This window comes from Patiria miniata, unplaced genomic scaffold (genome assembly GCF_015706575.1).
Source record: "Patiria miniata isolate m_02_andy unplaced genomic scaffold, ASM1570657v1 HiC_scaffold_2, whole genome shotgun sequence".
NCBI classification, from domain to species: domain Eukaryota; kingdom Metazoa; phylum Echinodermata; class Asteroidea; order Valvatida; family Asterinidae; genus Patiria; species Patiria miniata.
Window position 1 is genome coordinate 13166330 of NW_024037058.1, and position 22675 is coordinate 13189004.

The following is a 22675-nucleotide window of genomic DNA, read 5'->3' on the forward strand; positions in this document are numbered from 1 at the left end:
GGAATCCAGCCAGCATACCATGGGCAGACATAAGTCGGGCACTATTCTGAATTGAGCAACGATTTGCAGTTGGGCTCGGAGTCTTCTAAGCTAATATCACGTTTTCCTAGCCCAACAATATATTGTTTTTGGGGGTTAAGGTCTTGGTATTCATTTATTTCCTAAATAATAATTTGGTTATCAACTTAACAGTCTAGTACATTATCCCTTGAGTCACTATAAGTACCCTAAACCAACACTGCCTGTGTACCCTAGGGTTTAATTGATTCTTTAGTGAATAAGTACAATGTAATACATTGTAGTACAGGTGCGAACTAATGGGTTTCTTTTCTTTAACTACATAATCATCGCAAATACTAATAACAGAACAATTCTTGTGGGTATTCTCCTTGCAGTAGAATAAAGAACACCGAAACCCATTAATATCTTAGTGGACTTAAGTTTTATTATGTATGGGAAATAGCGTGCGCAATTTCTTGGTCTTGCCTTTTACATTTTTACCTTACTTCAGATTTATCCGTCCCTTTTCTTAATTGCCAGTCCTTTTCCCCCGATATGTAGCACAGCCATTTGCAAGCAGCCATCAGTGATGTAATGAAGTCTTTGTCTCATTAAAAATGTTCTAGTTTTCAGTTTCAGTCCAAAAACAATCACTTTATATTTGCATCTCATCCTCTCCTAGTTTATTTTGATAGTTCCTACTTTTTTGTATTTTAAGAGATTGTAGCTTATTTTAACCTGTGCTCCAAAATGATTAACTATAATTCTGTGCTCAGATTTCAGCCAACTGGACGTCAAGTCGGTATCCTGTATGTTTAATTTGCTTTTCAATTTTGGTCGGCTTTGTTCAGATGTTCGCTGTTGCAACGTATCTTGAGGATGTGCTTAATAATGAATGCTATGAACTTGATGCATTACTGTTGCATAGGATCCAGATCCCTCATTAGGCCATTCCAGTCAGTTGGTGGTGGTGTTTGTTTATGGGGGGGGGTCCAATTTTGTAGAGCTGACAAGCGCATGGGTATGCAGAGCTTGAACGTTTTGCTGGATCAGAACAGGATAAGCCAAACTGTATACATGACTTTTTTTATCAGCGTTTTCCTTTACACATACGGTACTAGATTTATACCACCCCACCCCCCCCCCCCCCACCACCATCTGTCAGATTATATCAGACATGCAGCTACACTGGACTGGGGTTAATGGCCACTCGTCTCAAAATACAACTCACAGCAATCACCACAGCAGCAAACTGCCAAATGACATTGCTCCGTGATCAAGATAATGCTAAATGATAAAGACACTGTGATGGTGTCGCAAGCTCCTGATACCAGCTCTGTAACTCAAGTCCCAAAAACGTGTAGTCTATTTACTTGACATTGCTCCAGCTTCAAATTATACTTCAACAAACTAGGCTAGCATGGTAATGTGATGCCAAGGCCTCTTGCCATCAAATTATAGTATGGGATTGCGTTTACAAATTGGCGCGTGACAAATTAAAAATAGTGTGACACAGTGTATTATGTGGCATCAATCTTGTATTAGGCTCAAAGATTTGCCCCACTTTATGACATTTAGTTGAATACTGTGTTCTGTGTTACATTTGTTACATGTACCTGTCACCAGAAAATGAGCCTGAAGTCAGAACTTTAAAGAATTGAGACGTTTTATTTTATGGATTCTGCAGAGGAAGAGCTTTTTAACGGTTAGGGGTACTGAGTTCAGGTCGGGAGCTAACGCCAACTAAATGGCAGTTTTAAAACTAAATTTTGAGAAAAGATACAATGGTTATTACAGTGAACGAACGGTCAACTAATAGGATGAAAGCAGGTTTGAAAGATGTAGAACAGTTCAGATTGAGGTTCACCTGAAAACGAAAAGTCGACCACCTCTTAAATTTTGGCTTTTCAAAAATGCAATTTTTCGCCTTGATGCTCATTTCTTGGTGACAGGTCGCATTTATGGGGTTTTTTTTCCTCGTCTCAACCCTTCCAAATGGAGAAATTGCGTTTATTTGAGATACCTGTACATGTAATGAATACCGAACCCCATTGGCATTTTGTGTGTTAATGTTTCTGTGCTGAAGAATGGTAAATATAGAAATGAACGTCCGTCAGGGAAACTCTTGATACATTGGAATTACTGCTGCCTGTAACTTGATGACAAGCGTCAGTTTCAATCTGTAATGACTGGAATGGCCTGGTCTGGCTTGAGTCTGCATTACACTTGTATCACCCTGCAACGGTTTGTGATGACATTGTGCAAGATTGAATTTCAATTGAATTTGATGTTGGGAAAGAAAGAGTTTTAGCTGGAACTATATGATGTGTTGGTAGTGAAATGCCACTTACATGTAAGCACTATGCCAAATATTTGGAGGAAATCACTAGACACCAAGTCAGCATGGTTGAGAATGTAAGAAATGTTCAAATGCTGTATTCCGGAGTGTGACATCACGAACACAGGTGTATATGTACATGTTTTGCATCTAAGACAAACTTGAATGGTTCTTTGCATGTTGGTATCAACACGTGAAACGTCAATATGAATTTGTGTGTACATGTACTGCATTACTACTAACCAAATATTCTTTGCACAGGATCAATCAAAAGTGAGAATTTGTCAAAAACAATTTTGATGTTGGTTGTTATTATTAGTACATGTAGTCCATTCTACCAAACTCTGCAAAATGGCCCTGTTAGAGTCATACTGCAACTGACAGATTCAGTTCATGCATAAATTAAATGACATTTTTGGACATGAATACTTAATGTTTATTGATTTAGGATCTGACCATGATTATACAAATACTGTACCGGGTACAGTTACAGAAATAGAAGTAGAAAAACAAATATATGGCTGTTAAACAGTGATGATGATTTTGTGGTACATTATTTTATCAAGACTTGATGAGACAGAAGAGAATCGTTCCTCGCGGTCACGGGCTCGTGCCCACAAGGAAAAAAAAACAACTTACTAACTGATATCAGCAGCAAAATAAACCATAGGTTATTATCTGCCCTGAAGACATGTAAACTGTGAATTGTGTGCTGTCCTGCAACATTGCTCATTGGACGTACATATTTCTGGAGTAGACATTTTTCAGACTTCCCCGAAACCAACTTTGACTGAGTGTGAGAGCAAGGTTATTTTGACCTTTACAGCTGCACCGGTCCTGTAACTGATCACCTAGCCGCTTGTTAATTAGATCACCAGGGATGAGCCCTGTGCATATACATGTAAGGGAAAGGTGCTGCACATGGCTGGTCATGTAAAGAGAAATAAAACCCCAAAGCATATGGCATCAGATGCTACACATGCTAATTATCTTTAGTATCTAGTAACAATAGCCCCATGGCATACAGCCCAGTAGCCATTTGTGTAAGCTGGTTGTAGATGACATTTTATCTGTGTGCGTGTGGCAGCTGTGTACATGTACATCACAATATATTGACAGTGTACTTGGAAGTTGGAAGTGCTGGTAGAAAAAACCGACAGAGCTTTGCTGGCTTGTCATTCTTGGATTTTGATGCAGGCAAGTCCTTTCTTTAACTTGTAATTTGGTTAACTCTGCACTATTTTTTGCCCAGATATCACGCCTGTGTGTTTTTAATGTCTTCTTCACAAGTTAGCTAAGTTGACAGACATCAGTGTCTGAAGAGATTTGAGTTGAAGATACCATTAACACTTCGGGCAAGAGTTTGGAATGAAAGAAATTCTTGTGAAGCTATTTTTTTTTTAGGGGGAATGGCAGATATTCCAACATGTTTAGACGGTGTAGTAATTAACTCCTTCTGTGTATGAATTCAAAGCATATGGATCAGGATAGATGAGTTCTGCTTGTCATGCTCATGGACATTTTGCGTTAATTGTAAATGAAAACAGTCTAGACTTTGAATAATGAATTCAACAGTACTGTACAGTTGTAGTGCAGTCAGTCACAAAATGTGGCATGTTCTGTCAAAACCAGGCACTTCTTGGCAGAGCTCGAAATAGAGATACATGTATACGACCACAAAACGCTGTGGGGCTTGTTAATTTTGCCTCTAAAGTCAACTTTTGTGTGGTGAGCGGTTGCAATTTGAGGAATGCAGAACCTTATGAAGTCAGAATTTGAGTATAATGTCAAAAAATAACCGCAATTGTAAAGATACGGGTATTTTAACAAAATTGAATTAAAAAAAACCAAATGAAGTAGTTTAGTATTTAAAGATATGGAATTTTTACATCTGAAGCAAATACTGTAGTCCAGCGGATATGTGACAAAATATCGATGAATTGTGCACTTTTGCATAAAAGCGTGAAACTTGGCACAGATGTTTATATTCATGCGAGAAAATGTTTTAGATGTGGAGCCATCGCAAATTTACCCTTTTAGGGGCGTGGCATCCATTTAAAAAAAGGGGGGCGGGACTTGTCGTGCCCGCAGTAAAAATGGTTTTTCCCACTTGTTACAAAAGCAGGAAACTTCACAAAGACATAATTATATAGATTATTAGTGTTTTCCAGATTCGGAGCCACCACAAAAGTACCTTTTTAGGGGCGTGGCAGCCATTACAAGAAAAGGGGGGGTTTAATTATTATGCCCACTTTGGAAAACATTGTGCCCATATTTCATGAACGAATAAAACGTCCCACAGACGTTTATATTCATGAGAAAAAAAATTCCAGATGTGGAGCCATCTCGAACACACCCTTTTAGGGGCGTGGCAACCATATAGGAAAAAAAGGGGGGGCGGGGTTTTCATTATGCCCACCCTGGAAATATTGTTCCCACACTCATAGAGAAATGGAACTTTCCACAAACATTGACATTCATGAGAAAACAAATTCCAGATGTGGAGCCATCTCGAACACACCCTTTTAGGGGCGTGGCAACCATATAAGGAAATAAAGGGGGGGGGGCGGGGTTTTCATTATGCCCACCCTGGAAATATTGTTCCCACATTCATAGAGAAATGGAACTTTTCACAGACATTGACATTCATGATCAAAACAATTCCAGATGTAGAGCCATTGCGAACACACCCTTTTAGGGGCGTGGCAGCCATATTGAAAAAAGGGGCGCGGGGTTCTCATTATGCCCAACATGGGAAAAATGTGCCCACATCTCATAAAAGAATGAAGCTAATTTCCACAGACATTAATACTCACGAGATAAAAATCACTCGTGGAGCCATTGTAAACACACCCTTTTAGGGGCGTGGCAGCCATAATAAAATGGGGGGGGGATAGTCATGATGCCCCTATAAAAGAAAGTTGTGCCTACCTTTCATAAATGGATTAAATTCCACTTGGACAATACATTCATAAAAATCTTTTTTTTTAATGTGAGGCCATCACAAACCTACCCTTTTAGAGGTGCGGCATCCATTTTTAAAAGGGGGGGGTACTCAATATGCACAACGTGGAAAATTTTGACCGCGTTTCATATAATAAAATCCACCTCAGATAGCTGTTTAATGTGTTGGAGTAGGGCTGCCTTTATAGTTGGAATTTACTGTTGACAAACCCTTTGTTTTCTTACACTATGCATTCTTGCCTCATCCATATTAACCCAGTTACTGGTTCTTTTGTCTGTAGAATTATTGATAACCTTTCAACTGCATCAATATCTGAATTAGGGGTATAAACTGGGGTACCTCAGTTAGTCCTGGAAAGACTAGTGTTACTTCTTCAAATACATTGTTTCCCCTGCCTTTTTTTCTGACAGACCAAAAGGCATATGCAGTGTCGCACCTGTATAACGTATAATTTTTTTTAATGGATTTGGTCGGGGTAAAAAAAATCACTCATAAGAGCTTGATATACCATTTTTAAGAGAACAGAGGTGTTGTGTGGTGGGGTACACAGATTCATTGAATGTGAAGTCATAGTGGACGTGTCCACCACTTTGTGAGGCGAGTACATCGTGTTGTTACCCAATCTGCTGTCAATGCAGCGCAACGGGTAAGGGGTAGGGGGATTTTACACTCCCCCCCCCCCCCCCCCCCCCCCCCCCCCCGTAAAAAAAAGATTTCCATGGCCCTTTAATGTTAAATGTTAGAGTTTAGGGCTGCCATTGTGTGCTGTGTATTTGTAATTATGAAATCACTCTGGAATTTAGATGTGCATGATAATATAGGTGCAAGTACACACATTGAACAATATAACACGGGTTAGCCTACCGGTACTTACCCATGCTCTTTGGGGTAAGTCATTGTATTACCAAATAATATAGGTTATGGGCCAATCAACATTATAAGAAATCAACAACAAAATATAAAAATTGCAATTGTGGGCACAGTGAGTAGGCCCCTCACACCTCTAAAAGGATGAGTTTGCTGTGGCTCTACATAAGAACTTTCTTTTATAGGGGCATCATGACTACCCCCCCCCCCCCCCCCATTTTACTATGGCTACCACGCCCCTAAAAGGGTGTGTTTACGATGGCTTCACGTGTGACTTTTTTTTTCTCTTGAATATTAATATCTGTGGGAATTAGCTTTATTCTTTTATGAGATGTGGGCACATTTTTTCCCATGTTGGGCATAATGAGAACCCCGCCCCCCCCTTTTTTCAATATGGCTGCCACGCCCCTAAAAGGGTGTGGTCGCGATGGCTCCACATCTGGAATTGTTTTTCTCATGAATGTCAATGTCTGTGGAAAGTTCCATTTCTCTATGAATGTGGGAACAATATTTCCAGGGTGGGCATAATGAAAACCCCGCCCCCCTTTATTTCCTTATATGGTTGCCACGCCCCTAAAAGGGTGTGTTCGAGATGGCTCCACATCTGGAATTTGTTTTCTCATGAATGTCAATGTTTGTGGAAAGTTCCATTTCTCTATGAGTGTGGGAACAATATTTCCAGGGTGGGCATAATGAAAACCCCGCCCCCCCTTTTTTCCCCTATAAGGTTGCCACGCCCCTAAAAGGGTGTGTTTGAGATGGCTCCACATCTGGAATTTGTTTTCTCATGAATATAAACGTCTGTGGGACGTTTTATTCGTTCATGAAATATGGGCACAATGTTTTCCAAAGTGGGCATAATAATTAAACCCCCCCTTTTCTTGTAATGGCTGCCACGCCCCTAAAAAGGTACTTTTGTGGTGGCTCCGAATCTGGAAAACACTAATAATCTATATAATTATGTCTTTGTGAAGTTTCCTGCTTTTGTAGCAAGTGGGAAAAACCATTTTTACTGCGGGCACGACAAGTCCTGCCCCCTTTTTTTAAATGGATGCCACGCCCCTAAAAGGGTAAATTTGGAATGGCTCCACATCTAAAACATTTTCTCGCATGAATATAAACATCTGTGCCAAGTTTCACGCTTTTATGCAAAAGTGCACAATTTTTTCACATATCCGCTGGACTATGGAAACAAATTAGTGATATTGTTTTGGGCAATTCAACAGTTAGTTTTGTTACATTTTAAGCAATGTAGCCAGCTCGTTGGGCTCTTACCAGTATATCAACCTGTGGCTATCAATTCTCCTTTCTGGTACCATCCCATACTAGGACTTTTATCACAGCCGTAAGCAAAATCATTGGAAAAACATGCATGATACATGTTGTGTGAATTGTAATAGGACAGGTATGTCTTGGTTAGTTACATGTACATGTACGTCACAAAAAAAGGACAGGATAAAAAGTAGATGTCTTTGAATAAAAAGTTTCCTCAAATGGGATATACCTGAAACAAATTATAGTATTTATGTATCTGCTTAATAGTTACAGGTACATGTATATAAACATTTTTCAATTTCCAAAAAAATCTTGGTTTATATACATGTATGTTACGGTTAGTTATGTTGGATTTTGTCCACCCATCTTTGGAACAAGCTCATAATAAAAGAAAAATCTCTTTTGGCATATTAATATCAACCTTTCTCTCTGCCTTATAAACAAAAACTGACAATAACACTCAAATTTTGCATTTTAAAACAAGGTGCCAAACTGACTACCAGAGCTCCATATATTTAGCCCAAAATATGTGTTCTTCTTTTACTTAAAAAAAAACCCACACCCTTAACATAACATTCCATCTCACTGGCACTGTGCCATACCACTCAAATGAAAGGTCTTGTTGCCCCCATTTATTTAATTTCATAACACATTTCAGGTTGTGGCGCTTGTAGTTCTTAAAATTTAATCAACGTTCCACTTTCCAGCGGCGTCCACATCTCTGTGGAATTGCCTTTTTGCTTATAAATAGGAATTACTGTTGATGAGAAAAAACTGACCATCCCTAAGCCAAGGTCTTTGCTATTCATGTACATTTGTATTTCTGTCTACATTTGGTACTTAGCTTGAGCTGCGGTGTCTGCATACATGTACACTTACGTAGACACCACCCATTCATGTTAACTATCATAGAGTGATAGCAGGGCAAGTGTATGTCATCTAGTGAAATGTTTAAAGGAAATGTACATCATTGGCTTTTGTTGTAATTTTCAGCAATGAAGTATTTGAGGGGTTAGTATAATACATGTATATCAAATATTGTTACACTGACATGTTTGAAATATTGGGTTCGAAAATGCTGGAAAAACCAAGAAAAACAAAAATGTTGAAGTAGTCTGGTTCCCTGCCTCCACTAAAGATAAAATGGATTAATTTATAGATGCCAGAAAATTGTAAGGTAAGAGAACCAGTCTAGCTGGCTTGCACCTGTTCATTAACATGTAACTAAAAATTTGGACTGAAAAAAAAGGTAAATTTGGAACAGCAGTTGAAAAATAGTAAGGTTTTTCCAACGGTGGTCGGCCGACCACCATTGGAAATGTATACAAAAATACAATTTTCTTGAAAATGACTTCACTCCAGAGGCCATAATTTTACAGGATGCTTTAGACTGTCATTTACTAACATCCCAGTTAGGTATTTGGAAAAACTTGGTAGTTTTATTTTTCGATGTTTGCAAATGTTGTATAGTCCCTTTAAATGTCACTCCAAAACATGTTCACAATAATGTAAAGCGTTGATTCTGAAAGGAACAGGAAGGTCCAAAGCAAAATGAAATGCTATAGGGATGAATCCTTAATCACTGTTTGGCACGAAACCACCCAAGCTCTCTGCAGTTTTATTCATGCTTCAATGAACAAACACAATGTTATACAATGTAGAGCAGGTGCTAATGGGTTAAAAGTATAGTCCATCATTTGTAATTTGTGCATTTTGTTTGTTTGAAGCAACAAAAGTGCTCAAAATCTAAAGAAGGGTGCTGAACAACTAACCTGACAAACTTTCAGCTCAGTTTAAGCTGTATATTTCGAGAGAAACAACATTCTAGGATCTCGTTTAAAATCAAAAGTTGCTGAATCATGTTTTGAATTGGGCCTGACTCCAGCATCCGAGACACGTTCTCACTGAGCCAATTGCAGCTACGCGATTGTAGTCGCGCGCTGATCCGAAGAATTATAGCAACCGTGTGCGTCGTGTCAACGCTTTCGCGCGCTTCGCCGAATAACAAAACAAACTACTAATTTGAATTTCCTACGGTGCTTCTTAAGACGCACCGTTGGAAAGGCCTTCTTTCATTGATTACTTCAAAATGACAGCCAGAAAGAATAATTTCACAGGGAGTGTAGTCGCCTTACTATCTTTCAACCAATGTTTTTCAACAATAATTACGCCAGTTACCTTTTTTATAGCTGCAAATGATGGACTCTAGCTTTAAGATTATTACCATGAAATGACAGTCTTTGCATTAGGACCAGATGTATATTATTAATTACCAATGCAGAGGGTGCAAAGTTTCTGGTGTCATTGACGTATTGGCACAGAGATAACATATTAAGATAGTAATTAGATCACAAGTCTGGGTTTGTGTTCCTTCATTTCTTTTCTCACTTGGACCCAGCTGTTCGTGGTACTCAATTAAACACTCAAGGTGATACATGCAGTTATTTTTAAATAAAAGGGTAATACATGTACGGTACCGGTACCTTGATGTATCGGTACATATGTATGGTATCAAGAGGGAAAATCTTGTACAGAAATGAGTCATTTAAAATGACGGTTTCATCAGTATGTGTATGTATTAACATAAGTTTTCTTCATTCGGAATGATTAGCCATGCGTTTCTCCTACCTTCTGTAGTTGCAAGTGTGTTCTCTTTGATATCACACACTATTTATGCATCTTGGACATGCCACAAATCGTTTCCATGTGTATCATGTGTTGTCTTGACATTTCACGGTAGTTGCATCCTCTGCCATTTCTCTCATCATGTTGATATTTTTAACCTTGTCACTAATGAACATATTGCTTTTATCCCGATCGAGTGCTATCCTTTTGACCTGCAGAGCTCCAGGCAATTCTGCTAATTACGTGCACCAGGCATTGGTCATTGCAGTCCAAAAGGATTGTATTGTTTGTTAGCCGCGTATGCCCTTGATCCTTTTAATAAACAAATAAAAAGCAAATCAGAAGAGGATGTGCTTTAAAAAACTAGCTTGTTTATGGAAAATCGAGTGGCCTGAGCTGTTGGTCACATCATTCACAGTGTAAGCAGTGATTTTAAACTGAGCCTGCTCGTGCTCTGAAAAAAATATGGTTTTTATTATTGAATCGCACAATTGAAAGGGAATGGAGATGTTTGTGGTTCTACTCGGCCAAGGGTTAAAAACTACATGTATGTGATGTACAGTGCAATTAAAAGGATAAGATCTTTCAAAAATTATGTTGTAACGTTAAGTAATTTGAAAACGGCGTATTAAACAAGATATAGCATGTTGCAAATTACATTTCAAATTCTGGACTCACTTTCACGTTGTCTCTGACGATGTTTTGGCAAGTAGCAACCGCCTTCTTCTGGTGACCTTCAATGTAAATGATATAGCATGTGATATTCAACAAAATCCAGTGCTTGCTTCAATAGCAAAAGGTGTAGGACCAGGTTTCTAAGAGAAAAATCATAACTGGGTACATTATAACTAACAACACTACACCAAACATTTGGCTAAAATGAACGTTCCGAGTTGTTGCACATTTTGTGTGCAATTCGCTCTTTGCACGCTCCCCCATAAGCATGCAGAGCCTCAATCGGGCAATTTCACACAATAAAAATATATTCCCGTGTATAGACTGGAATCACTGAACCCCGACACGGGAATCACTAAACAGGCTATATTTATTGTGTTTAGTAATACCAGATCGAGGCTCTTCATGCTTATGGCGGGAGTGTGCAAAGAGCGAATGAAACTAAAGCATTAGCAGCAAAAATTACAACAAATCCTTTGCTGATGTTAGTGTGTGGGTTGTAACAAAATTCTACTGTGCTTGATAAGTGTTAATGTTTTTGTGTTTTTTTTTCTCTGTACCCCAAAGACGACCCAGAGGCAGAATATCAGGAGACTAAGCGCGTAGACCTGCTGGATAAAAGCATGACCAATGTACCTGAACTGGAGCCCGGCACAGAGTATCTGCTGACCATTGTGGCTGTGAATGATGCAGGAGAGGTATCTGGAGACGAAGAAAAAGTCAAGACACTTGCAGGCGGTAAGAGCATGGGGCACTGTTGTTAGTTTAATTTCTGTATTTAAAAAAGTCCGTGAGATTAATTTTGTTGAGGAATACATTTTGTGCAACTTTCTACTTTCCTAAACGTACCGGTATGTACATTATTTGACAATCCTTTTTTGGGGGGTTAATTTTATTGAGTGCATTTCTCTGCAAAGTGGCAATAAATGTCATGTAAATTGTCATATTTTAGTCCTGGAAAGTCCTAGAAAAGTCATGAAATTTGGTTTGCAGATTGATGTGGGGACCCTGCACTGTTCAGTTCATGGTTTTTCTGTTCACATTGTGAACCCAAAAATGTGTTCTTTGAAAACATTTGTGAGAAAAGTTTGCTCCTTGGCTTACTTCCATGTACTGACATGACAATGAATCACCAACGAAAAGAAACTTTACAATGTTCCACAAAATATCCAGAATTCTGGCAACTGTTGGTGCTGAAATATCTGTAACATTGAAGTTTCTGCCTGAAATGAAATGACATCACACTTTTGCTCATGAATATGGAAATTGGCATGAGCAAAAAAAACAAAAGGCACCCGTTTCGGCTCACGATGGAGCTGTGTTGTTTTTAAGAGACAATGGTGTGAAAATGCCTTTTGAGTGTCTGCAAAAATACAGCAAAAGTAGTTAAGAAGCACTCACTCTACATGAAACAATGAAACAATTCAAATGCCTCACTTACGGTAGCTAAAACGTAATTTAAGTAAACTTTCATATATTACGTAATATTTCACTTGTAATCACTCATTACACTTGAATTAAAAGAGTACATGTAAAAACCTTATTCAGTTTCATAGGATATGAGATGTACATGTACATGCCGGTACCAGGCCATATACACAGGGGAACAGTGGTCGTCATCAGATATAAACTGATCATTTGTAGAGAAGACTGGGTGCACGCTAGAGATTTTTGCAATAACTCTGTCCTATGTACCGGTACATATTCTAAGTACATAAAAGCACATTCTGTTTCATAGGATATGAGATGTACATGTACATACATGTACCAGGCCAAATACACAGGGGAACAGTGGTCATCATCAGATAACTGATCATTTGTAGAGAAGACTGGGTGCACACTAGAGATTTTTTGCAATAACTCTGTCCTGTAGATGGTACCGGTGTAGCGTGAATATCCGACTCCATGAAATGTGGACTCATTGGTAGTACTGCGCATGCATGAGTACGATACTATGCTATTATTAGGATCGTTTCGGGAGAGTGACCTGTCATGTGCGAGGGATCAACCAATAATAGGGAAATAGGGGTCCGATTTTCATAGGAGTCGGATTTTCATGTGACACCGGTACAAATTCTAAGCACATGGACATAAGTACCGGGTACTGTTCATGCCTGCCAGACAAATTTCCACATTTTTTGTACTTCTCTTAGTCAGATGTTTCCTGGGCAATGTGTACATAGTATGAACGAGTTGTAAACAAGTCATTACGAGTCAATCCCAAGTCATCTTCGCTGAAAAGAGGTGACAGGCATATATAAAATGAAGCAGACATGATTCCAATGTCATTGTTCCTCCCCTGTTACTTGTAAACTGACTTGTGATGATTGACTTATTTGGACCATGATTAATTTGTGATTTGACATTAAAGATAGAGTTTATCATTGATCATTTGTGCATGTTTTTCGTTTAAGCAACAGAAGTGCTCAAAATACATGTATAAAGAAGGGTGCTTATAAACAACGAACCTGATGAACATTTAGCTCAGTGAATGCTGTTTATTCTGGGAAAATCAATTCAATCAACCAATCAATATCAATTCAAAAGTTACCGAGTCATGTTTTGAATTGATATCGAAATCATAATTGTCCGGGACACGTTCTCATTCATTGATGCTACAATCTTGGTATGTCTTTCGAAAGACCCTTAAGACATATTTATTTGATTGAGATTCATGTTTTCATAATTTTCTTGTTAATGTTCAGCATATTTTTTTTTGGTGTGATTTTTTTATCGTTCAGCGCTGTGAAACCATCTTTGAGTAAGAGCGCTATATAAATGACTTTATTGTATTGTATTGTATGTATTGTATGTATTGTATGTATTTTTCTAGTTTGTTGATTTTGTTTGTTTGTTCTTCCCGTCACTACACAGCTGCTCAGAGGGCCTCTCCCATCTATGTTCAGGGATGGTTCATCGTCCTTCTCATCATCATCGTCGCTCTCCTCTGCATCCTGCTGGTGCTTTGTATCCTCAAGAGCCAGAGAGGAGGAAAGTACAATGGTAAGGACTACAATGTCTGAGGAAGCAGGAATCACAACCTAGTCCACTTGTTAGTAGGGCTGTGCAGTGGAACCAGGTACCCGAGTACCCGACCGTTGATGTTAAGAACCGGTTCCAGGTTGTTGGATCCGGTACCCGTATTAACCAACTATACAAATTACTTTATAATTTCTCAGACATTGAAAAAGAAACGTTTTGAATGTCATTTGTGGGGAATTTTTGAGATAAAAAACAGGCCACATGGTAAGTTAAAACATGTTTCACGTTTATGATGCTCGCGAACGTTATCAGGGTAGAGATATGCTCATTGTACACGCTTGTAGCTTGCTGCATTGATGTGGTAGGTATTATTGTGCGCTCATTTATGAACAATCTGAACTTCAACATCCGAGATTTGAATGTTGGGGTTGGGTTTCTCAACAGGCACGCGTTTTTTTTTTCAAATTGGGTACCTAGTTCCCAGTCTACCCCACTTGAAAGATTGATACTGGTTCTTTGAAATCTTCAATAAAATGTGGATTAAAGCGTTTCATATAGTAAAACTAAAGTGGAGCTTTCTAGCACCGTTTCAGTGCTCAAGGTTTTAGGCAACAGTTACAAAGCCTGCTGCCTGTCCCAGTAAGTGTGCAATTGCATCTAGGCAAGGCGCTGAGTATTAATCTTGGCCAAGTGGTGCATTGAAACCGTCAAACAAAATGAGTTGTATACTGTTATGATTGACATGAAAGATACATGTAATGATCATTCATTGACATTGTTGTTTCAATTAACATCCTCGGTTAGAGGTTTAGCTGCTTCAAGTACATTAAGCAGTTGAACAGGATTATGGACATGCTTTGTAAATTGAACTCCAGAGAAGGTGGCATAAACACAAGGTCTCATTTTAAAACTCTGAGGTGTATTTAATCGTATCTAAACAAATTGAAAAACATTTTGTTGAAATGTCGAAATGTGTGAACATCACATCTGTATTGTGGAATGATTTTTCAGATTGCGACTTTCCGTTAGGGTATTGATTGATTAAGTATTCTTCGGTGATGAGGCCGCTGTAATCAACACAAACTTACGAGTACTCCAACTTGATTTGTTTTCCAATGCGAATTTTGTTCTTGTACCCAGTCAAATGAATGCCAACCCCTGTGGCAACAGTTGTCCTTACTCAAACTTTAAGGCACTTATCTTGGAATTTGCATAGTGTGTTCTACAGGCTCAGGTCACCTTAGTGTTCTTTTCTTTCTCTTGTTTGAGTCGTTCTGACATGAAGTTGAATATTATTGTCTAACAGTGTCGGATAAGGAGCAGCAGCGTAAGGGTGACATAGAGAGCACGCCTCTCAAAGATGAGGATGGATTCGAGGAGTTTGAACCTAGCAAGTAAGTTTGTGTTCATCTTAGACAAACAGTAGAGAAGACTTATACAGACCTACACGTGTACCTAAAGTGCTATTGAACCTGCTGCTACAGATGCATGCACTTAAATTGCATGATAGTGTGTGTTAGCGTATCAATTTGTACCAAGTGAAATCTAACATTCTAATGCAGCTATTATTGAATCTGAACGCCATGCAGGAACTGCATATTGCACATAAAACACAGTATTAACTGTCTGTGTTTACTCTATGAACAATAAATAGTCATTGGATATTCAGCTAAGAATCATCGCTCAAATAGTTTGGTGGCATATTTCATAACTTGACTGTCTAATGAGCCCTTGTTGAAAAGTTAAAATTAGCATTAAGTTGTGATTTTTTTTTTTTTACCAAGACTTGTCATTATTACAATGAGTGCCGCATTGTTGCCCTGGCCCTTCACTCATTTGTTGGGTGCCCGGCAGAAGGGCATATGAGCGTTCTGAAGCAAAAAATCATTTTCAGGAAACTTGCATTGAAAGGTTCCATTGTTCCCCCGCGCGCATTATGTATCCAATGTTCTCCCACACGTAATATAAATCGTACGAATTTGAAATTTGTCACACGTATGAATCATAAGTTTAGGAACAACTTGTATTAATTTCTGACGAAAATGTTTAAATTTCATTAAAATTAGAGGCATTTTTCTGCATATAAAATGCCCTTTTGCTGGGAACATTTTGGTGATTACGCGCTATTGCATAAGGGCATATGCACATATGCCCTTCTGCCGGGCACACGACGCATTATAGTAATATCGTAAGTTACTTTGGATTGTCCGTTGGAATTTGAGATACAATTTGTTGTTATGCCCTTGTATCATGAAATTGATGCTTAGTATAAATAATTAATCAATTGTATCGTTTCCTGCCGTGATTCAGGGATAATAAAGATGGGGAACTGCCACGTGGATCTCAGGGCAGTCTGCAACCGAGCGAGCCGGGCAGCAGCGACACAGACAGCCTGAAGGAGTATGCCGACGGCGAGCTGGGCAAGTTCAACGAGGAAGGCTCCTTCATCGGCCAATATGGCGACAAGAAACAACGACCGACTGATGACACCGATCAAGGCGGGGCAGCCTACTCAACATTCGTCTGAGGAATGAGAACGTGCTCCCCTCCCATCCCCCAAAAAACCCTTAACCAGTAGCTCAACTAAGTGCTTTGCAGATGTGTATCCTGTGGAGATGATATGGAAGAAGGGGGGGTTGTTCTTTTAGTCTCTGCCCGTCCCTTTTTATCTTTTTTCCATTTACCTGAACTACTGGAGTATGCTGTGCTGTGCCGTGGAGGGACGCGTTTGTCTGTCTCTCCTTCAAAAGGGAGACAATTTTATTCTTAAAGGTCTTAGATGAAATCTGACTAAGCAAGGTCTCAACTGTAAAGTATTCTCGGTTTCTCACGTATTCTAAAACTGCATCTGTCATTGTGTGTACATGTATTTGGTTTTATCTTATAAAGGCAAAGTAAAGGTTTGATTTTGTGTTTCACGTGTTAGTCTTAGCTCCAAAGTAGATGCAATGGGACACTAAAGTAACATTCCTAGAAATGCCAAATTGAAAAAAAAGTTTGAGATTTCCGATGTCTAATCCAAAAGTGTTAAAAATAAAATCAGTGTTAGATGTAACATATTTTTAAATTTATTTTATTTGTTTCGATTATTTTTACTGTTATATTCCCGATAAGATATTAAAAGGAAATGGTTTGTTTTTGTGTGAAATGCAGCTCTAGTTAAGTACTGAAAATCCAGTACTGTAATATCTATTGCGAGATTCATGTGATTATTGCCTTTAGTAGTGGCGTTTTTTATAGCAGTGTGTGGACACTATATGGTGTTGAATTCCACTTTTTTCCATTTACATTTTTGGTGTTGAGAAACCAATTCCTTCTGTTTTGTAAAAAGTAGCAACATTTTCTAGAGGACTTTTATTTTAAAATTCCGCTTGGCCTTTAGGGGGATATTCTTTTATTTTAATGTGACGCTCTTAAAGCAATGTTTAGACTGTTTGCAGTTGAAATATTAACCTTCGCATACTTATTAGAATTGTATTTTAAAACCTGTATGGTACAAATGTTATGACAGCCTTATCTTTTTTTTAGAGAGAGATATTAGCATCTTCAGCTCAGCCACTGTTGTCATTTAACTTGAAATCTTATTTCCAAACAATACTGAGTGACTGTTTAGAAATATTTGTAGATAGGCACTTGTTTGTATGCCAAAACGTGTTGAACTTGTTACATGTTAGTTACCCTGGATTTTGGAAAGGTACCCACTGATTGAAAAGCTGTTACCTTTTGTTGCGGTGATGGAGGTACATGTATTTTTAGATTTCTTTTGTAACGCTGCACCATATATAATGTCTAGGGTTAACATTCAAGCTAGCAGAATTGTTTGCAAGCATTGTTTTGTAGGAGGTCCTTTTTAGATTCCCTGTACAAAGTTGAGATTCTACCATGTCTACATGTACAGGTACCATGCAACGGTGTGTGACTGGTTTCGAAATCAAGATCATATATGATCAAGTTGTTCTGGAATGGGCCAACCAACCCAAAGAAGCTTGTTGGCTTTGTGAACACATCTGCACTATTACGGGAAATTGTACCCTAGGGAGACATCCCCATAGGATTGTGCACAAATTTTGTCCAACTTTAGTGACCCCTGACCCCAATTTTCTCTTATCCTACCCCCACGCGAATATTGGTATATTTATGATTTGGACCACAGGCAATTGATCTAGCCTATTTGAGACATAGAATTCTGTCTCTGAGGAGTTGAGACATTAAGGAGAGATTGAAATAATGTCCGGTTTCTCCCTAAGGTATAACTTATGACAGAAAACTGTCTCCTTTACCTTAACATTAACAGGAATTAAAGATGTCTTAGGAAAGTTATTATTTTGCAAGGTGTTACTGTATGAGACTTGCAAACAGCCCCGTATACACTTATAGCTAAATGTAGCAAGAGCTTCAAACCTTGTATGGAGAATTTGTAGACCTCTAAGGCCATTTCTTGGAGCAGGTTAGCACACGATTCTATTGAGCCAAAACAAATATTGCTAAAATGTCATGTGATATACACTGTATTATGCTTGTGACAGTTTCTCTGCTGATAGTGGCTTTGCAATGCAGAGTTGCTTATCGCTATATTTTTAATGAGCTGCTTCAGGCCCTGTTGACTGGTGCGGAGAGCTGTGACATGTCAACTGAAAGCTTATTAAATAGCACCAAGCTGCACTAACAAGATATTGGGACAGAAGAATTTGGTTTGCCCGGCGTTTGAGAAATGGTAACATCATGGAGCGTTGCTATACTATTTATTGATCATGATAAGTCAAACCAGAATTGTTGAAAGGATTTGTAAAGCTGTATTGATGGAGACATGAAAATAAAAACCTTTTTTTTAATATTTGAATACATTTTAAAAAGTACTTGGTGTCTTGAAACTTCAACAAAAATTAAACACTTAAATCTTTCTTCTAATAATAAAAATTGATTTTGATGATGTAAAAAGTAAAGGCCTGTTAGGCAAATATGAACGTAACTAATCGTAGTTTTAGTGTACTCTATGAATGGTCAATGTAGAACTATAATGTACTTAGATTTAGATGCTGTATATTAAAAGAACCACTGTATATTGTACTGTGAAGTTACACAGCTTTCTTGCATGCAGTCAAGAGCGTTCTCAGTGAACGGCAAAACATTTTTATGAATAAAATTGCGCTGTTTTGATGTTTGTGTACACTGTATTAAATTAATGACGTTTTATCCTAACGAACTAGTCGTGAAAAAGCTAGCTTTTAGTAATGCGTGTGTTCTATACATTTAAGCAAAGTTGTATAATATTCGAAAAAGCCCCATTTGTTGGGCTCCCGTAATGGGTGCCTCTGGACAAATTGAAAGGTGTCTATATGTTGAAACATTTGCAAAGTTTGTTTTTCGTTTTGTAGTCTTTTTAAAGGAATTATAATGGTAACACGTGCTTTGTAGATTTTTTTTAATTTGTGATTGATCTCTGTACTTGCCAAGCTAAAAGTCCAGGCTCACACAAATAGTTACTTGCAATCGTAGGATGTATTTCCAGTTAGTTACCAATTCTTAGTGTGTTAAAACCAAATATTTTTTTTGTGATATTCGGCAGATTGGCTACGCGTGGAAATATAAATATTTAGGTTTGTCTTTGATGAAGAAATTGTCCCTTTCCCATGATGCAATTGGGTGGTTGTTCGACAACCGTCCGTAATGGGAACGATAGGATGTTATTTATCAATACGCATGTATCATATTTTGATTTGTAACTGAATTATCTTATGCTTTATTAATTGGTAGCTTTGTAATTTTAGGTAAATGTCTACCTTTTTTAATGAGGTATGGTTTTGTTGCATTTTAAGTTGTCTTTTTTTTTTAAACTAAAACCATTGTAAATTTATTAACACTGTCAATTATCAGCATAGAAAACCGCAGTTAGGCCATCAGCCTCAGTCAACAATTTTGGCCACCGGTATCAAATGAGGGGAATAATCGTCATAGCGATTTTTGGCAAGGTTTTCATCTCCAGAGTTGGAAAATATGTGATAGCACTAACGGTGGCAGCTTTTGGGGTGTTAACACCTTTTTTTTTCCAAGATGTCCATCAAAATGCTTGTTACCACTCTAGGGGCGGGACACCTTGCGCATGAGCACTATAATCATTTATGCCCTGATTTGATACTGGCCAAACCCCCAGGCTGATGGCCTAAGTTAGAGAAAAGGTAGTTGCGTATTATCACCCTTCATTAAAATCACAAATAAAAAAACACCAAAGGGACACAGAATTGCTATACATGAAGGTGAGAAAATTTGAAATGTAATAAAATTGCAGTTACAGGTTCACTCATACATACTCCAGTAACACAGAGCCATTGCCCTCTAAGATGGCTGCTACGCATAAGGTTTATTGACATCAGAGCAATTTTTTTGAAGGTAGTTATTACTTGGATAGCAAAATGTGTACAAAATTGCTATATATCAGTGTGTCGCTTATATAGCTTTTTGGACTGGCTCTTTTTTAATCAATTCAAATAAGTGCTAATGTATACAGCTTCAATAATTAGTTATAAATCCCTGTCATTGCCACCTATACTAGTTGTTGCAGAATCTCCTGTTAATCAGTACTGTCCAACATGGCTTTTTTCATTATCTGTTGTTGAAATAAATCAGTTTAAGAAACATTACTGTCATTTTCAAGAAAAGTGGTATTTTTGTATCAATTTCCAACGCTGATCGGCCGATCAGCGTTGGAAAAAAACTGGCTTTTTTTCAAATACTGGCCCCAATTGACCATCGCACTTGTTTGCAATCGATTACAAACCTGTACGTGCCAGCTAGACTGGTTCCCTTACAATTCCCCAATGTATGTAAACTGCTCTGTTTCTTCTTAATATATGGAGTCAGGGAACCAGACTACAGGAAAATGATTGTTTTTCTTGGTTTTTATAGCATTTTCGAACCCAAAACCTCAAAAAAGTCAGTGTAACTATATTTGCTATATATTTCCAACCCCCCAATTCCACCCATTACTGAAAATTACAGCAAAAGCAAATGATGTATATTCCCTTTTTTAAAGTAATTATTAGAGAGCTAACTCGCAACACAGAAGTAGCCAGCATATACTGCAGGGTATGGTATGGTATCGGGACAACTCGTACCCGGGACAACTCGTACCCGGGACAACTCGTACCCCAAATTTGTGACAACTCGTACCCGAGACGACTCGTACCCGGGACAACTCTTACCCGGTACGACTCGTACCTTGTACTTTTCTTACCATTTACTTTTCTGTTCCTTTTTAGTTAGATGTAATTGACAAATCCGAAGATGTGGAAAACCAAAAGCCGTTGAGTTTGGGGAATTGCCAATGGTGACAAGCAAGAGATTGTTCTGGAGAGATTCTGGCAGCTGGCCGATGATCGCGGAGTTCGCCGAATTCGCGGAAGGAGCTATAGCAATCTTGAGCTTAAAAATGAAAAACGGAAATGAAATAATTGAATAATAATTGGTTGAAAATAAGTATGATTATACGAGTACGCTGCACAGTGTTTTATTTTCCGACGGGTACGAGTTGTCTCGGGTACGAGTTGTCCCGGGTACGAGTTGTCTCGGGCACGAGTTGTCTCGGGTACGAGTTGTCCAACATTCTCCGCCGAATCAGCAAACAGGACGCTGGGATACTCTGATGAATTCACGCTCTGATTGGTTGGATTTTGCGTGACCAGTGACCTGCGCGTCATCAAGGTCATGACTCTGCATAGTTTAAAACGGCCGTTAAGACTGATTCATTACTCTTTAATTCCAGTTAAGAGATGTTTTTTTCTCGGTGAAAAGCGTAATAATGAGGAAATTCTGTAAAACTTATCTGTGTTGTAAATTTACAATTCCCGTCACTCGCTATCAGGCTCCGTTTTCGAATTCGCGAATCACGAACCGTCGGATTGCATTATATGCGACGCTCAAAATTTTGTCCACATGGTCCGTAATGAAACAGAAATCACATGCGGTATGGAAGAACGAATGTGCGCAATTCTATGGGAAGTTTTCGGATAGCATTTGCGCACATTGTCTAACAGTTCCAGCCAGATGCTTTATTCATAGGTCATAGGCCACTTCCTTCACAAGATTATGTGAAGCTCCAACCTCGTCCCCAGTGCTCACTTTATTTCCAACCTTGTTTCCAATAGTAAACCCTGGATAGCAAACTTTCCTCCTGTATCCTGATTCGATACCGCAATTGGCTAGTAATGGATTTTTATCGTGTACTTGGTGCTATTATTCACAACGTACAGTACGTATTTTCGCGATCATTCGTCCACGCCTTCTCGAAAATACTAATTTCCTTTCCAATTTGCTCATATTAATATTAAATATGATACTGCATGTTGTCTCGATAAGATCGTAACAGTTTAATTTTAAAAAAAATCTTGTTTTCATAACTCACGCCGTGCTCGCGCTGCGACGAATTGACTCTGTTTTTACCCCAGACACCGCATACAAAAACAAACGCTAATGTAACGCATATCCAGGCACCACACTGTTGCTCATTTGCATACGTGTTCAAAAATCTTGCACATGCAAATGATCCAATACCAGGGTGAGAGAGCAGGTAGTGATGGGCACGTACTGTTCGACACCCTGGGGACGAGGTTGGTGAAGCTCATCAGCGTATCCGAGCGTCCTGTTTGCAGGGCGGGGGGACGAGCGAATCGAACGCGCTCATTGCGGAGGGGTGCACACCGGTAAATAGGCCAAAATCTATCCGCCAAGCTCATGAATAAAAGTTATACCCTCAAAATATTATATATTAGAGAGTTCTGAGCTCCGTAAAATTGTGGAATTGAAGAGATATGGTGATGAACCTCTGGCCCGGACTTGGAGCTTCCAGTTCTGAGCATTTTGGATGCTATTGGGCTCGAAAGTGGCGCTATTTTGCCACGTTGTGGAGGGATCGTTTTTCAAGATGGCTACTTTTCCGCTTTGGGAAAATAGGG

The 22675-nt window shown here is 38.7% G+C and overlaps 1 protein-coding gene across 4 annotated transcripts in view; it reads left to right on the top strand.

Annotated features, from left to right (window-relative positions):
- Positions 1-20365, top strand: part of LOC119726564 (neuronal cell adhesion molecule-like) — an 88633-nt gene extending 68268 nt beyond the window's left edge. For all 4 annotated transcript variants that reach the window (XM_038198302.1, XM_038198299.1, XM_038198300.1 and 1 more), the window contains 4 exons: positions 11313-11483; positions 13620-13748; positions 15034-15121; positions 16038-20365. In XM_038198302.1, coding sequence (XP_038054230.1) covers positions 11313-11483; positions 13620-13748; positions 15034-15121; positions 16038-16254 — 605 coding nt within the window. In that variant the 3' untranslated portion in view covers positions 16255-20365. The remainder of the gene's footprint in view (positions 1-11312; positions 11484-13619; positions 13749-15033; positions 15122-16037) is intronic.
- The last annotated feature ends 2310 nt before the right edge of the window (positions 20366-22675 follow it).